Source organism: Geotrypetes seraphini, chromosome 2, assembly GCF_902459505.1.
Source record: "Geotrypetes seraphini chromosome 2, aGeoSer1.1, whole genome shotgun sequence".
Lineage (NCBI taxonomy): Eukaryota > Metazoa > Chordata > Amphibia > Gymnophiona > Dermophiidae > Geotrypetes > Geotrypetes seraphini.
In genome coordinates, this window is record NC_047085.1 from 432,278,154 (window position 1) to 432,296,732 (window position 18,579).

Sequence of the window (18,579 nt, forward strand, 5' to 3'; positions counted from 1 at the left end):
GCCGCAATCCAGTCGGGTTTTCAGGATTTCCCCAATGAATATACATGAGATCTATTTGCATAAGCTGCTTTCATTGTATATTCATTGTATATTCATTGGGGAAATCCTCAAAACCTGACTGGATTGCGACCCTCGAGGAGGGACTTTGACACCCCTGCTATAGACATTTAATTTGGTAGACACCTACAACCTTGGAATAGGCATCTACACCAAAGCACCTACATGGAAAGAGGCAGAATTTGGGTGTGGATTGAGTTAGGCTCTGGTAGGCATCCATATTAGGTGCCAGTTTATTAGGCCATGAAAATCCTAGCTTAAAATACCGGTGCCTAACATTATGATGCCTATCAATGCCTAAGTTGAGTTAGGTGCCACTAGGAGCAATTCTACAAAAAGCACCTAACTTTGATTGATATGTGGTAGGTGCAGCTTTGCTAGGTGACTACTGCGTTAGGTGCCATTTAGCCCTTAATGTATGTAATGTTTTGAGAGGTACATTTGTGATCTGGATGGGCCTAGAAAATGTGTGTATTTCCTGTTTAGCAATGGCAATGCAATTGTACTTTTAAAAATTTGCTAGGCTTGATTTACACTAGCTCCAAGTCACATATTAATATCAGCTAGCTGCGCACTTGGACTTAAGTTTTGGAGCACTGATAAATTTGTGTTTACCTCTGTGGTGTTTAAAGCTACCTCAAAAATTTGAGTTTTGGAGCTCATCTTTGAATCGGCTCCTCTTAGACATCCAATATTGTGAAATCCTGTACTTACTAGCCACAGGTCGCAAAATCTGCCAACTATCTGTATAAATGGCAATATGTATATGCACTGAAGCCCAAGTAATGCCACTCTGTATGTGAGTGTGTGTTTTTACAAAATGGCTGTCCTGCTGTACAATGCATGAATCACATAATTTTCCATGGAAAGAAAATAAAGGTCACATTCTAATGTTATTTTTCTAAATTGTGCTAAATAAATATTCACCTGCTCTGAATATTCCCCAAATAAGCCTTTTCACAAAAGTTCATGTTCAGTAGACTCTGGATACTTATCAGCCATTATTTGCCAGACAAAAGCTCAAACTATAGATGTGGACAGCTTGGCCAAGTGTTTGGGCATTTGCTTTGCTACCTTTTTGAAAACTGAGCTCCCACACAAGAGAAGCATTTGCTGTGTAAATTGGACAATATGACAGATTTAACTGTAGAATATGTTTTGTCTAACAGAGCCTCTCTTCAATTAATGGACATGTGGGACATTCACATGACCTGCCAATGGAATCTGTTTTGAGTCAACAGTCAGAGAGAAACAAATCCATTTCAACCATACAATTGGTATGCCACTAATCTATATTGCCTCAATAATGCACTTTACTTCTTTTGAAACACTGCATATTCTTATGGAAATTATTTACGCACTACCTCATTCTCAACATTTAAAAACAAGCTTTTATTTTGCAAAATACGGGGGGCCCTTTTACTATATTCCACTAAGAAATAGGGTTAGCATATCCTTATGTGGGCCTTTTCCACATGCTAAACCCATTTCTAGGGTGACCATCAAGAAGGGCTTTTTTCTGTTTCTTGAATGATTTAATATTAGCCTTAGCACAGGATCCATTTCAAAAAGTTAATGTGGGAGCACTTAGGGCCAGATTCTATAAATGTCATGGTTGCCAATAAAAATCCGGCACCGTTTATAGAATCACACCTAGCGGGGTCTAAGTGGGCTTAGCCGTTGCTAGGTGTCCTTGACATAGGCGCTGATCCATTAGGCCAGCTTTTCATTCACCTAATTTGGAGGCACCTGTGTCATATGCCTAACGATGCTTAAGTCAACCATACTTATTCTCCACCCATAACCATGCCTACTTTTTAACATAGGCATCATTAGGCATCCTTAGGTGTGGGAGGGCACATCCACTTAGGCGTCGATAGGTATCTTAAGAGTTAGGCAGCAAACTCTTAAAATCTTTTTTTGATTGATTGAAAACCAGTGTGATCAATTAAGCCAATTGAAAACCAGTGTGACCAATTAAGCCAATTAAAAAATAAAAATTAGCCCCCCCCTTTTTCTAAACCACAATAGCGGTGTTTAGCGCAGGGAGCTGTGCTGAATGCCCAGTGCTGCTCCCGACGCTCATAGAGTTCCTATGAGCATCGGGAGCAGTACAGGGCATTCAGCGTAGCTCCCTGCGCTAAAAACCGCTATTGTGGTTTAGAAAAAGGGGGGGCTAATTTTTATTTTTTAATTGATCACACTGGTTTTCAATCAATCAAAAAAATGTTTTAACAGTTTGCTGCCTAACTCCCTGTGCTAAAAAATGCTATTGTGATTTAGTAAAAGGAGGGGGGTAGGTGCAGGTCCTGAACTTAGGTTTCGCTAGGCGGCTGCAATTAGGAAATCTAGCAAAGTCTAATTTAGGCGCTATTTATAGAATCTGGCCCTTACTGCACTGGCTGATTGGCACATTCTCTGCCCCCGCCCCAAAAATACATAAAAAATAAATTTTGAGCACTTTAGCATGTGCAGATAGCAAAACTAATGCAAAATGGTTTAGTGCAGGGGTCTCAAAGTCCCTCCTTGAGGGCCGCAATCCAGTCGGGTTTTCAGGATTTCCCCAATGAATATGCATGAGATCTATGTGCATGCACTGCTTTCAATGCATATTCATTGGGGAAATCCTGAAAATCTGACTGGATTGCAGCCCTCAAGGAAGGACTTTGAGATCCCTGGTTTAGTGCATCCTCGTTAGGCCATTTTTGCTGAGTTAGGTGCACATTTGGATTTCCTCCACTTTTCCTCAGAAGTGATTCCACCGGTAAACATGATTTATTTTTTTGCCTAAGAGATTGAATGAGAATATTCAAATGAGATTTTATGAAGGACTTGGTTTGGTAATCAATATTTTATAGACTACCACAGTGGAAGGATATGTAAGAGCAACACTCTTGGCTTCATTTGTTTTTGAACAGGATTTGAATGGGATTGTGCATTTTTACTCTCAAGTGTTATGTTTGGGTCTGAGAGTTTGAATCTATCCTGATGTTGCAAAAGTCACTCAGGAAAGGCATAAGGCTTCCTAGCAACGAGATAAGAAAGTAGAGATTTAGGAGCCTCCTTTTTATTGCAAATGCTATATTCAGTATTCTGGTTCAAGATATGCATTTTTATTTCATGATTAACTGAGGATCTTCTTGGAAGCAAACCCCCCAAACCCTGCTTTCTATTTTACTGAGGCTACCACATGATTGATATTCTTTCTTTTTTGATTTTCTGTTTTTTTAATCTCTATTTTATTCCTAGCTCCTTTTCTCTCCTTATGGCAAACTGTGATGAATATAAGTGCTTTAATGTTTTTCTAATGTATATTTATCTTTTGGTTTACTTTATACTCCCAAATAATTTTTATATTGTTTGCATATAAGGTGACAGTATAGTTGATATAGCTGCAGTTAAGTTAACACTGTTTTTCACAGAAATGCCGGGGAACTGTGATACAGAAACCTGAAAATCTTCACAAGAGACAACTTTATATTTGATTTGTAGTTTTCAAAAAGCATATGATACTGTAAGTTATGCGTTTAATTACATTTTTAAAAACACATCCATGTATTTTTCTTTCTCTCTAGAGAAGTTCTGAAGATACCGAGTCAATTGACCTTTCAATGAATAATAATACTGCCATCAGAAAAAGTAAGCATGAAAAGATAGAACAATTTACGATCAATCAAATAAATAAATCACATTTCTGTAGCGCTTGTTAGACCGGTATAGTCCTTACAAATGGATATTATACCTCTCTGCGACCAGCAGGTGGAGACTGAGATCAAAACTCCTCCCTAGCAATCCAGTCTATCTCAGTCTCCAGCAGTTGGTAAGACTAATTTGGCTCCCCTCTTAGAACTGTTAGAATTTGTTTCGGACTCCTGGGTTCCCCTTTTGTGCCAGACGGAGCTTGGACGGGTCCTTTTTGGGGATCTGTCCGACCTCGGGGGTTTTAAACCTGGCGGGTCTTGTGCTGGGTCCCTCCCCCCACCTTCCTCCACTTCCCCACATTTTTGTAGAGGTCTGGCCCCCATGGTTGGTCAGGCTTTCAGCTTTGAGAGCCGAGTCTGTTCTGAGTTTTAAAAAAAAAATCCTGAGGCTATGCAAATAGGGCAGTTTTCAGCATAATGAACACTTTGAAAGGGAGCTCCAGACGTGAGGTACTTGCAGCTGGCCTGTGCAAGCATTGTGCAGGCCAGAGCGGTGAGGGAGCCTCATCGGCAGCGGGTGCCGGTGGCCAGGGAACCCCGCCGCTAGTACCTTATGAGTTTTTGTTGGGCCAAGCGTATGCTTGACAGGATTGGGAATTGGTGAAGCAAGAAGTTGCCAAAATTGAATTAGGTGCTTCTTATCTTTCAGATGCCTTTTATGACCTCTTGCGAGCTTCTGCCAAGTCATTGGCTTTTGAAGTGTCAACGCGTCGTATCTTGTGGCTTTGCGCTTGGTCGACGGATATGGCGTCCAAAGCTAAGTTGACTAAGTTTGCTTTTAAGGAGTCTTTATTGTTTGGTGAGGACTTGGACAAGTTGGTTCAGACTTTAACTGATTCTAAAGTTCCTCGTATGCCTGAGGATAGTCCTAGGCCACTGGTTCAGGGTGGTGCTGCTCGTGAGCGTGGGCTTGATTTCCACCGCTTCCGCCCTGGTCAAGGGGCCGCCTCTTTTCAGTCTCCTATGTTCTCTAGAGGTGGGTTCTTCCACCGCATGCAGTCCTTTTGAGGGCCCACCAGGGTATGAGTAGCGCCCCTGCCAGGTCCCCTGCAGCCCATCCTGCCCAATGACTCCTTGCCAGCGCTCGTCTTGGTTCCGGTGGGAGCCCGGCTGCGAGCTTTTTGTCCACAATGGGCGGAGATCACATCAGATCAGTGGGTTCTGGAGGTGATTCGGAACAGCTATGCTCTGGAGTTCGTCCATTCCTTGCCAGATAATTTTCTCACTTCTCCCTCGCAGATGGTGCGGAAGCAGTAGGCCTTTCGCCAGATCCATCAAAGATTGTTGGATCTCCACGCGGTGGTTTCGATTCTCCCACAGGAGTGGGGCACAGGTTGGTACTCGATTTACTTTGTGGTGCCAAAGAAAGGACTTTTCGGCCCATCCTAGATTTTGAAGGGGGTCAACAGGGCTCTTCATATGCCATTCTTCCGCATGGAAACTCCGCGGTCTGCGATTCTTGCAGTTTAGCTGGGGGAGTTTCTGACCTCTCTCATCTGATGGAGACCTACTTGCACATTCTTATTCGGGCCTCCCATCGTTTCCTACTCTTTACGATCGTGGGGCCACACTATCAGTTCTGTGCACTTCCCATTGGTCTGGCCACGGCCCCACAGACGTTCACCATGATTATGATTGTCATTGCGGTGTCATTGCTTAAAGAGGACATTTTGATTCATCCCTATCTGGACAACTAGTTGATTCGAGTGAAGTCGTTCCAGGAGCTCAGGTGGTAGAGTTCCTGCAGTCGCTGGGATGGGTCGTCAACCTTTCCAAGAACCCTATCAGCACCTGGAGTACCTAGGAGTTCTGTTCAACACCTCCTTGGGGAAGGTCTTCATCCCAGAGGCCCGGGTATGCAAATTGCAATCTCAGATTCACCTGCTTATGGCGTCCCTGTGTCCTCGGGCGCAGGATTTCCCCCGAGTCTTAGGGTCAATGGCAGCTTCTCTTGATGTGGTACGGTGGGCTCTTGCCCATATGCGTCCTCTTCAGTATGCTCTTCTTCAGAGGTGGTCGCCTCAGAGGCATAGTCTGAATCATCCTGTTCCTCTTTGGGGTTTGGCTCGTTGCAGTCTTCGGTGGTGGCTCTAGACCTCCCATCTTATACAAGGGGCAGGTCTGGACCAGCCGTAGTGGACGGTGCTGCTCACGGATGCCAGTCTCAGTTGGGGGGCTCAGTGTCTCAGTCACTGAGCTCAGGGCACTTGGTCCACGGAGAGGCTTCCTGGTCGATCAATGTCTTGGAGACCAGAGCCATCCGGCTAGTGCTGTTAGCCTTCCAGTCCTTTCTGCTGGGTAAGTCAGTCAGGGTGCTTTCGGACAATGCTACGATGGTGGCTTATGTCAATCATCAGGGGGGCACCAAGAGCGCTTTGGTGGCACAGGAGGCAGCTCTGCTCATGCTCTGGGTGGAGTCTCATCTTCAGGTCTTAGTGTACAAGGTCTGATTTTCAGCCAGACCTCTAACAGGGCTTCCAAGTGTTCAATAGGAAAAAGATTGGCTTACCTTAGCCAAGAATCGCTAGACACATGTTGTTAAAACATACTGGTGATCACTCTTTCCTTTTCTGGGCCCCTTAACCCAGCTCTGGCCCTGCCTTTTATACTTCCCAGCAGCTGTTTTAGTGACTCCACCTCTCCTGTGTCACTTTCCCTTTGGGAGGGGCTATGGAAATTAAGGTGGCTCTGACATTGTGATAGAGTCTCCAGCAGGGGGCGTGATAGTGTCCTATAGACACCCTCACTATGAGACAAACCCCCTCTTTTACTAAGGTGCGCTAACCGATTAGTGCCTGCTAAACACTAATGCGTCCACAGACTAATATGCACGTGTTAGCGATTAGCCCACACTAATCGGTTAGCACACCTTAGTAAAAGAGGGCCATAGTTTTAAATGTACAAGCTGGCTTCAGTCTATTTCACAGAGCTAGAATGGATTTGTTCAAAGTCAGAAGCAGCTTGTTCATCACATGAGTTTTCCAGACTCTTATGCTGCCTGTGTACTTTCCTCAGCTAGTCAGCATAATCTTGTTAAATAAGCTTCAGATATTTCTGATATTTTTTTCGTAGCAATAATCCTACTACAGGCTGAGCTTTGTTTTCAAAAGTGAGCAAAACAAATGCTCAGCGAATGAGGTGACCAGGTCAAATTAGATCCAAACCTGCTTAAACATCTGAACTGAGTAAGCAAAGCAAGCAGGTTTCGAGATGTGAGACCTCGAATCCTATGAAAATGCTTTACAAAAAATCTGGCTCCATATAAATTAACAGGTTTAAGAGTTCTAATTTAAAAAAAAAAAATCTGTGTCCATCTGGCTGGGTACCTTCTTTAGTAGAATCAAAGAGGTATATTTGTATCACTTAGGATTCAGAGCAGAAAAGACACAAAAAATGAATGCAGAATACAAGAGGAAATAGTGTTTTTCAACTGTGGCAGTGGTTTGCTGTTTGTATATAATAATAATAATTTTATTCTTATATACCGCCAAAGCCATATAAGTTCGAGGCAGTTTACAGCAAGAGGCGCTGGACAATCAGCGAAGAGGTTACAATCAAAGTCAGCAATACAATTTTACATAATAAAGAATATGAAGGCTAAAAGGTTCATAGGGTTACAGGATTGAATAAGAAGTGGTGAGTATATTCTTAGTTAACAAATCGATTGAACAGACTTGTTTTTAATAATTTTCTAAAATTGAAGTAGGATGAAGAGTGCGCAAAATCGTTACTAAGCCAGTCGTTTCATTTGCCTGCCTGGAAGGCAAGAGTTCTGTCCAAGAATCTTTTGTAGTGGCAGGCTTTTATTGTCGGATAGGTGAACAGATGAATTCTTCGTGTGGGCCTAAGGTAATTTGCCAGATTGAAGTGGGAGCCAGACCAAATATTGATTTATAACATAGGCAAGCGAACTTAAACAGGATTCACGCCTCTAGGGGCAGCCAATTGAGTCTTTGATAGTAGGGGCTTATGTGTTCCCATTTTTTCAGCCTAAAGATCAGTCGAACTGCCGAATTTTGAATAACTCTGAGTCTTAGAATGGTTTTTTTGAAGGAACCCAAGTAAATAATATTGCAATAATCGAGCAAACTCAGGATGGATGATTGAACCAGTAAGCGGAAGGATGGTGCATCAAAGTATTTTCTGATGGTTCTGAGTTTCCATAGAACCGAAAAGCATTTTTTAACTAGTAAGTCTGTGTGTGCATTTAGAGTGAGGTGGTGGTCCAGGGTGACTCCCAGGATTTTAATGGAGTGGTCAATAGGGAAGTCCTGACCATTCAGGGAGATCAAGGAGTCTTTGATTTTGTCATTAGGGCTTGCCAGGAAAAATTTAGTTTTGTCGGTGTTGAGCTTCAATTTGAATTTGTTCGATTTCATTTAGAATGGATGATAGATGAATCTTTATCTCGGAGGTCAGAGAAGTAAGGGGAATAACAATGGTGATATCGTCAGCATAGATAAAAAATTAAACCTATGTAGTAGGTTCCCCAATGAGGCAAGGTAGATGTTGAACAATGTGGGGGAAAGAGGAGAGCCCTGCGGGTCTCCGCAAGAGTTAACCCAACTAAAGGATATTTTATTGTCACTGCAGACTTGATATGACCGTTTGCTCAGAAACCCTTGAAACCATTTTAATACGATTCCAGACAGGCAATCAGAATAGCAGGGTCAACTAGATCGAAGGCACTACTTAGGTCTAGTTGCAGGATAAGAGCACTTGTACCCTGGCTGAATAAGGTATGGAGGAAGTCTAGAAGTGATGCCATGACAGTTTCGGTGCTGAATCCAGAACAAAAACCAGACTGATAGTCATGCAATATGCTAAATTTGTCCAGATACAATACTAGATCCTGGTTGACCAGTCCTTCCATTAGCTTGATGAATAGAGGAGTGCTTGCAATTGGTCTGTAATTAGATGTCAGTTTGGTAGATTCTCTAGGATTTTTTACGATTGGGGTGATCAAAATCTGGCCTAGATCCTCAGGGAAAGTACCGGTTAGTAAGAGAGAGGAGAGCCAGTTGTATAGCTTGGCTTTGAAAGAGATTGGAGCGACTTTCATAATGTTTGGGGGGCAGCAATCTAATCTGCAGTAGGAAACGACATATTTTACGTAATGTTTGGAGAATTGCTGCCAGGATGGTGTAGTGAAGTTATTCCAGGCCATGTCTACCCTAGGGTCATCTTTGAGTTGGGCAACCGGGTAGTCCAAAAGGTTGGTTGAGGATCCCGCTAGTTTGGATCTCAAATTGATGATTTTGTTGTTGAAAAATTCAGCCAGGTCATCTGCAGATGGTGGGGAATCAAGGGTAGGACAGGATAAGACCTGTATGTCATAGAGATTGTTGACTAATTCAAAGAGATTTCTACTATTGGTGTTCGGCGATCCAATTTTTTGAGCGTAAAAGTTAGAGCGTTTCTTTATTATTAGTTTTTTGTATTTGTTTAATTTTAGTCTCCAATTTGACCTCCCCACACTGTCCCCTGATTTCAACCATTGTCTTTCGAGTTTCCGTAACTCCCGTTTCATATTTCCTAACTCGGTATCGTACCAGCCATCCAGATTCTTGTTTCTTATTTTTCTTAATTTAGTGGGGGCCATTTTGTTTAATATTTGTGTACTCATGTTGGTCCAGGAGTCTGCCGAGAAGGAGTCTGAGTCTGGGCTAGAAGATAGGTCATAGTGTGACCAGAATTCTATTGGGTTCACCATACCTCTGCTAGCAACCATTTTTTAAGGTCTTTTTGTCACCTTGGGTTTGTGTGGGGGCGTCTTACTTGCCAGTAGATATTGAAACTGCATAAACGGTGGTCTGACCATAGCGAGTTGATCCATATGGCTTTTTTCCAGTAAATCTTGGGATTGGCTGGTTCTTTGGTGGAAAAAGTGACAAGATCTAGCTGGTGGCCTTTTAGGTAGGTCTTTTCTGGAGGCGGCACAAAGAAATCAAGTGAAGAAATGAAGGAAATTAGATCTTTGGAGTCACCCTGCTCTGTCTGCTCAAGGTGAATGTTTAGATCGCCTGCCAATAGGCTGTGTGGGCCTAGTGTAGAATTTGTGAGGAGGAATTCGTAGAAAATGTCTTTGGCTGCTGGCCATTTCTTAGGAGGAATGTAGAATAAGGTGATTATTAGAGCTTCTTCTAACTGATCTGACCAGAGTTTACAGGACATGATTTCGAGGTCCGCTAAGGAGTTTGAGGCTAGGATTGTGGATTTGAAAGATTCTTTTAGGATGATGGCTAATCCTCCTCCTTTGCCTCTTTTTCTGGGTAGAGATAAAATTTTAAATCTCGGGGGCAGACAGTCGCGTATAATAATGTCATTGTCTGCGACCAACCAAGTTTCCGTTAGAAGAACAAAATCGGGGTTGGCTTCTTCTAGCAGTCTTTGACCAGCTGTGACTTATTCCTAATTGAACGTATGTTTAAGTAGAAACCCTGAAGAGTGTGATGGTAAGAAGCGTCGGTGGTTACAGAATAGGTAATCTTTCTCAGTTTCCGCTGTCTTTTACACTAGGGTCTTCTAGGTTTTTGTGAGGTGGGTATGACTGGGATTAGGGAGGGACCCCATTCTGAGCATTCGTATAGAGAAGGATTATCAGCTCTAAGATGGTCTGAGTTGGCTGGGCGAGATCTTATGAGTACTGGGTTAGGGATAGCAAAAAATGCAGCAACTGACCTGCTTTTGAAGCAGATCCAATAGACCATGAGGGCCCAAATCAAACAATTGGTTAAGAAAGCCATCTTATATAGAGTGGTCTGAGAGGCTTGAGAGGGGAGCTAGTAGATTAAGTCATGCAGGGAATGGGTAGGAATTGGCTGGAGTAATCATGCAGAATTTTTTTTTTTTTTTTAGTGGAAAAGTCGTGCTAAAGGTTTAGGTGGAATAGTCATGCAAATACTTATCAGATTTTTTCCTGGTCCATGGGCCTTCCAGGGCAGAAGTAGAGGTCTCTCAATCAGGCGCAGGTTGTTGGGAAGAGCTTGTGGAGGTGTGTGGAAGTTCTCCATAGTAGTCCCCAAGTAGCTGGGGGGAAGAGGTGGCGGCGGAGTGGTGTCCTTCGCCCGTTGTTTGGATGTGCCGGCTACAGGAGGCGGGGAGCAGTGGAGTAAGGGAGCTTAGCTAGGCTCCGCTTAGTTGCTTCGCAAAGGTGCCTTAGCCGGCGCACCAAACAGCTAAGCACCGTTCCCTCCTCCGGAGGCAAGCTCGCACGCCCTGATGGGAGAGGCGGGCCAAGCTGCAAAGCTCCGTGCAGGAGCTGGTCTGATCGTCGGTGGACCTGGAGGGGGGGCCGCTTCAAGCTCCGTGTAGGAGCTGCCCCGATGAACGTTGGTGGGTCTGCCGTTAAGAAGTGTTAACAGATATTACAACTCCTGAAGCGGGCAATTCCCCACTGAAACATGGCTCCACGATGAGCCTCTTACCTGTTTTTGTGATACTTAATGATAAACCCTCCATTGCGCCCAGGTATCATAGTTAGACTGTGAGCCTGCCGGGACAGATAGAGAAAATACTTAAGAGTACCTGATTAGATTGTGAACTGCTCAGATGGCTGTGTAATGGGCAGCATATCAAATAAAAAGTAAACTTGAAAAATTATGTTACCTTCACTACGGCCCCATTAGTCTTGTGAAGACCATCGCCTTGTCCCAACTCTATATTTTGGTGTATGAATGCATGGGAACTTCCTCTTTTCTCCTGTTGCTTTCTATCTGCCATTCCACATAGTAGATAGTGTAAGTGCCTCATTTGCAGTGATTTAGGGCATATTACAGAAATATCAGGTTTTGCAGAAAAAAAAATAACTTGTTGCAATAACTCGTTGCACTTTTATATTTTCACGGGGAATAGTTGAGGTGGGAGAAGTGGTAAGAGGGCATGTTGTAGAATGTCATGTGACTATGTGGACAAGTTATGTAATTTGCCTTTGAGATGTTTAATAAATAGTGTTTAAAAAAGTAAAGTGCGGAAACATTTTGATGATCCCACGTAAAAAGGATCATAATATGTGGTTGGTATAGAACCTAATTCCAATTTCAAAACTCACTCCTAGTTTCTGATGAGCACATTGTCCGACACATCAGGGGTTTTCACCGCACTCCTCAGAACACTCCCAGCTAGTTGGGTTTTCATGTTCTCCAAAATGAGTAGCCATGAGATAGATTTGCATACAATGGAGGCAGGGCATGCAGATCTCTTTCATACATATTCATTGTGGATATCCTGAAAACCTGACTGGCTGGGTTGAGAACCATTGAAACAAATTAATGTGTAAGAATGATTTGAAATATATGAGTAGGTACAAAATATGAATTTCTTGCCATATCCTACTTGTGTTTGTATATTTTTTCTAGATTTGTGGAACAGTAACGGCTCTTCTTCTGAACTGATTTTCTATCTCCAGATATAAGCCATCTTTGACCTTCTGAAAAGTTTTGATATGTTTCATATACTGTCGTAAACCATTCAATTGCTGATCTAAATTTCTACACATTTAAGAAAATCAACAAGGAAATTCAGCTTCATTTTCAAAGAGCAAAACATTCACTCTCCTCACAATCCTATTCCATCACTTTTCATCACCCACAGTTGTAACTGCAGCTGATAAGACTTAAGGCCTGGAGTCTGTAAACTGAGCCTAAATCAACCGGCCCCTAGAAAAATGACACCAGCCATGTGCCAATCATGCTTAGGTGCCATTTACAGAATCACGCCTAATGGTGCCTATGTAAAAACTTAGGGCCTGTTTTACAAAGCCGCACTAGCGGTTACTGCGCGGTAACAGCCCCGAAGCCCATAGAGATTTAAAGGGCTTCATGGCTGTTGCCATGCGGATTTGTAAAACAGGCCCTTAGGCATCGGAAATGTAGGCCAGGGTTTTAAAGGTCTATCAGTGGCGTAAGGAGGGTGGGGGTGGTCCACCCTGGGTTACATATTAGTGGGGGCGCCGGCACCCTTCGTCCTCTCCAACCCCCGCCTCTTCCCATTTCTCCCCCTCCACGTTTGCGCCCCCCTTCCCTTCCCCCATACCTCTAATTGAAGTTGTTGTTTGCCGAGGTCAACAATGTGCTCTTTGCGACCCCGTCGGCTCTCCCGCTGACGTCACTTCCGGGTGCTGCGCATAGGAAGTGACATCAGAGGGAGGGCCGGCGGGGTCACAAGGAGTGCATTGTTGACTGCCACAAGCAACAACTTCAACTGGAGGTATGGGGGAAGAAAAGGAAAAGGGGGGGGGGCATGGCAGGCAGGCTCAGGAAAGGAGTGGGGGACATGCACGACAGGCAGGAGCGGGGGCGGAGATGAGGGTGATGGAGGGGTGCCTCTCACCCTCGCTACGCCACTGAGGCCTATATTTCAGGCACCTAAGTTTTATGGAAAATCACAATTAGTGGTGCCTAAGTTATGCTCGGCCCATAAAAACACCCACTTAGGCGTTAGGTACTGCTAAGTGGCATGCAATAGGCACCTACCTTTTATAGAATCGGGTATATACCCATTGCCCAATTAATTAGGTTCAATAACTGAAAAAAAACAATTAAGGGGACTTTACCAATTAAGTTAGGCACCTAAAAGACACCTAACTTTAGGTGCTTTTAAGAGAATCTGGCCCTAAATGAATCAGAAAAATATGTTTAGTAGAAAAGCAATCATTAACATAAAAAGGAAACCAATGTTCTTATACATTTTATTTCTTTCCCAGGTAAAGGAATTAGTGTGTTGGCAATTATGGTTCTGGTGGGTGACAGTCTCCATAATTTTGCTGATGGCATGGTCATAGGAGCAGCATTTTCATCGTCAACGGAAACTGGTATAGCAACCAGTGTTGCAATGCTGTGTCATGAAATTCCTCATGAGATGGGTAAGCGCAGCCACGGAAAGGAAAATATACTTGACCTCCAAGATTGTTTTGTTGCAGTCAAAAGCAGATGAAATATCAATCTAGGGCAGTGGTTCTTAAACCTGTCCTGGGAGACCCCCAGCCAGTTGGGTTTGCAAGATATTCCTAATGAATATGCACGAGGCAGATTTGCATATAACAGAGGTGACAGGCAGGTGACAGGTGATAGGGATATCTTAGAAACCTGACTGGCAGGCGGATCCCCCAGGACAGGTTTTAGAATCACTGATCTAGGGCATGTCATGCAATTAAATATATAAATCTATTTACTCCGCTTTTACAAAAGCATAATAGTGGTTTTTAGTGCAGGCTGGTGCGCTGAAAGTTCTGTGGTGCTCCCGACGCTCTTAGGAACACTATGAGTGTTGGGAGTAGCGCAGAGCATTCAGCACCCCAGCCAGTACTAAAAACCGCTATTGTGCTTTTGTAAAAGGAGAGGCTAATTAAATTAAAACTATGGAATTACTACTTTTTATATACTGTATAGCTATGACATTCTGTTCACCTACCAAACACTTTCATATTATCATAAGTTGTAATATGTTTTTTGTTTCTACAGGATACTGAAGGTAAATTTGCCTTTTTGCCTTCTAATGCTAGGCATGGACTGTTTGGAATGACAATGTATCTCTCGCCATTCCATGTCATTAACAAACATAAACATGCAGAAAAAATACAACCTTTTGTGCGTTTTTCATTTTCAGCTGGTAAGGCGCACTTTTGAAAGAGTGTGCATTATGGGTCCCTTTTACTAAGGTGCACTAACCGATTTAGCACGCGTTTAATCGATTAGAGCACGCTAAATCAGTTAGCGCGCCTTAGTAAAAGGACCCCTATGTGTAAAGAGTGTGCACTGTTTTCCAATAGTGCCCATGTGAATGCACAATTTGCATGTGTGCAATGGTTTATGCATTTATGTACTATCAGGTAAGAGCGCATGCTCTGTGCAAACAGGACACACTTTCTCAGTCACATTGCATACTTTTCTCAGTCACATTTTTTTGCAAAGAGGGTTTACTCTTTCAAAAGTGTGTGCACTGTAATAGCAAAATAGCAAAATGGTTTGTACACCTGTAATAGCAAAAACCAACCCAAATCAAACAAAAATTCTCATAAATGAAAAAGGAAATGACAGAAAATAAAAATGTTCTGGCTGCTCATCCCTATCAAAAGCAGTTTGGTTCAAGCGAAAAACAACGGCATGTGGAGAATAACAAGGTAATTACTACCCTAAGGAAATGCAAATGCACCTTCTCCTTCTGGGCCTGAGTTCCCACTTTCCACTAGGAATAAGGAAACTGAAAAACCAAGTCTGTGCACGGGTTGTTTATTACATGAATAAAGAGGTAATAATTTACAAAGTGTAGTAGATTTTCAGAAAGCATTTGACAAAGTTCTTCATGAGAGACCCCTGAGAAAATTAAAGAGTCTTGGGACAGGAGACAATGTTCTGTTGTGGATTAGGAATTGGTTATTGGACAGAAAACAGAAGGTAGGATTACATGGACATTTTTTCTCAGTGGAGAAGTGTGAGTAATGGATGGCCATAGGGATCTTGTAAGGGAACTGGTGCTATTTAATATGTTTATAAATGATCTGGAAATCGGAATTAGAGAATGGCATGGGGACAAATTTTTCCCGTCCCCGCAGGAACTCAATTTCCCCTTCCTGTTCCCGTGAGTTATGTCGCTGTCCCTGCCCTATTCCTGCAAGCTCTGCCTTAACCACACAGGCCTCAAACTCATGATTTTTATATGTTTGAGGCTTGTGCAGATGAGGACGGAGCTTGTAGGAATGGGAAAGGACAGGAAAAGAATGGGACAGGAAAATGAGTTCCCATGGGGACGGGGAAAAATTTGTCGCCATGCCATTCTCTAATCAGAATGACAAATGAGATAATTAAATTTGCAGATATCACAAAACTTTTCAAAGCAGCTAAAAGACAAGACCTTAGGAGACTGGAAGAGTGGGCATCCAAATGGCAGATGAAATTTAATGTGGATAAATACAAACTGTAAAAATACACATTGGAAAAAAGTAATCCAAATTATAGTTTCCTGATACTAGGGTCTACCTTGGAAGTCAGCACTCATTAAAAACATTCATCCCAGGCAATAGGCTGAAATCTTTTGCTTAGTGTGTGGCAGACTAGGGGACACTCGATGAAGTTGCAGGGAAATACTTTTAAAACCAATAGGAGGAAATATTTTTCACTCACGGAATAGTTAAGCTCTGGAACACATTGCCAGAGGTTGTGGTACGAGTAGATAGCATAGCTGGTTTTAAGACAAGTTCTTGGAGGAAAAGTTCTTGGGGGAAGCCACTGCATCAGTAGCATGGAATATTGCTACTCCTTGGGTTTTGGCCAGATACTAGTGACCTGGATTGGTCACCGTAAGAACGGGCTATTGGGCTTGATGGAACATTGGTCTGACCCAGTAAGGCCATTCTTATGTTCTTATGCTAGGAATTATTAGGAAAGGGAGGGTAAATAAGATCAAGAATATTATAATGACTCTGTATCTCTCATGTTGCGATCTCACCTTGAGTTTTGTATTCAATTCTAGTTGCTGTATCTAAAAAAAGATATAGCAGAATTAGAATAGGTTCAATGAGGAGTGACCAAAATGATAAAGTGAATAGAACTCCTCTCATATGAGGAAAGGCTAAAGAGGTTAGGACTCTTCAGTTTGGAGAAGAGAGCTGAGGGAAGATATGATTGAGATCTATAACATCCTGAGTAGTATATAACAGGTAAAAGTGAATCGATATTTGACTTCTCTCAAAAGTACAAAGTCTAGGGCACAGTCAATGAAATTACATGGAAATACTTTTAAAACAAATAGGAGTAAATAATTTTTTTCACTCAGTGAATAGTTAAGATCTGGAACTTGTTGACGGAGGATGCACTAACAGTGGTTAGTGTAACTAGGTTTAAAAAATATTTGGACATGTTTCTGGAGGAAAAATCCATATTCTGCTATTGAGACAAATATGGGAAAGTCATCATGTACAGGAAGTGATATCAGATGGAGAGCTGGGGGGTGGGGGGAAGGGTTGCAATGTGATCCATGAGTTTGAGAGTGTGATTACTGGGGGCAGGTGTTTGCAGTATGACCGGATAATGGAAAGATATGGGGTGAGGGACTGTACTGCTATGGCAGTTCTTTATTATTCATTTTACACTTGGCCCACACCACATTACATGAATGCTCCTGCACTGTCTTTGCTCTACCCATAAGTCACTTTCACCCCACACTGTGGCTGAGTACTTCTATGACAAGGTTCAGATGATTAATCTTGAGTTCTCAACCAAGCCACCTCCACCTTCCCCCCCCCCAGCCTACTCTGTCAACCTTTCTTTGGCCCCTATCACCTTTTCTTCCTTTCTTGAAATCACTGAAAAGGAAACTGCACATTTTCTTTCCTCCTCCAAACTCACGACCTGCTTTTCTGATCTGATTCCCACCCATCTACTCAGCACTATCTCTCCTTCTGTCATCCCTTCTATTTGTAATATCCTTAGTCTATCACTTTCCACTACTGACCCTGATGTCTTCAAACTTGCCAATAATTACACCAGTTCCTCAAAAAAACCTTCACTGGATCCCACCAACCCTTCTAACTATCACCCCATCTCCCTCCTTCCCTTCTTATCCAAACTACTTGAACATGCTGTTCACCGCTGGTGCCTTGGTTTTCTGTCATCCCTAGCTATTCTTGACCCACTCCAATCAGGCGTTCACCCCCTGCACTCTATGGACTCTGCCCTTGCTCCAATGACCTGTTCCTGGCCAGATCCAAAGGCCTCTATTCTATCCTCATCTTTCTCAATCCATCCACTGCTTTTAACACTGTAGACTACCACCTTCTCCTTGTTACGTTGTCCTCACTTGGCTATCAGAGCTCTGTTCTTTCATGGCTCTCTTCTTATCCCTCACCTTTAGTATGCAGTGGTGGATCTTCCTCCACTGCTATTTCACTATTGGTTGGGGTATCCCAAGGCTCTGTCCTGGGACCTCTTCTTTTCACCATCTATACTCATTCCAATGGTGCGCTGATCTTCTTCCATGGTTTTCAATATCACCTCTAACTTGACGATTCCTAGATCTTTCTCTCTACACCAGAAATCTCTACAGGAATCCAGGCCCGTATCTCAGCCTACCTGTCCGACACTACTGCTCGGATGTCCCACTGCTACTTAAAACTTATCCTTTCACCTAAACCTACCTCTCCTCTCCCCCCATGCTCTATCTCAGTGGATAACACTCCCATCCTCTTTGTCTCATCAGCTCGCAACCTTGGGGGTCATCTTTGACTCCTTTCTCTCTTTCTCTGCACAAATCCAACAGACCAGCAAAACCTGTCATTTCTTTCTTGTAATATCACCAAAATCTAACCTTTCCTCTCTGAGCACACTACCAAAACCCTTATCCACACTCTTATCACCTCTCTTCTAGACTACTGCAACTTGCTATTCGCAGGTCTTCCACATACCCATCTCTCTACCCTTCAATTTGTTCAAAATTCTGCTGCACGACTTATATTCCACCATAAATCGCTATGCTCACATCACCCCTCTCCTCAAGTCACTTTATTGGCTCCCAATCCATTTCCACATACAGTTCAAACTCCTCTTACAAGTGCATTCACTCTGCAACTCCTCAATATCTTTTGTCGCTTATCCCTCCCTATACTCCTCCCCAGGAACTCAATTCATCAGGCAAATCTCTCTTATCTGTACCCTTCTCCTCTACTGCCAACTCCAGACTCTCTTGGTGCACTATACACTGGAACAGGCTGCCTGAGTCAGTTTGTCAAGCTCCATCCCTGGCAGTATTCAAATCCAGGCTAAAACCCTACTTTTTTGAGGTTGCTTTTAACCCCTACCCCCCCCTACCCCCCCACACACACACAAAC

General features: G+C 43.0%; 1 protein-coding gene across 2 annotated transcripts in view; it reads left to right on the forward strand.

Annotated features, from left to right (window-relative positions):
* The window catches only part of SLC39A12 (solute carrier family 39 member 12), a 79,025-nt gene that overhangs the window by 46,656 nt on the left and 13,790 nt on the right, over positions 1–18,579 (forward strand). For both annotated transcript variants that reach the window (XM_033931288.1, XM_033931289.1), the window contains exons 9-11: positions 1,227–1,334; positions 3,633–3,696; positions 13,462–13,620. In XM_033931288.1, the coding sequence (XP_033787179.1) occupies positions 1,227–1,334; positions 3,633–3,696; positions 13,462–13,620 (331 nt within the window). The remainder of the gene's footprint in view (positions 1–1,226; positions 1,335–3,632; positions 3,697–13,461; positions 13,621–18,579) is intronic.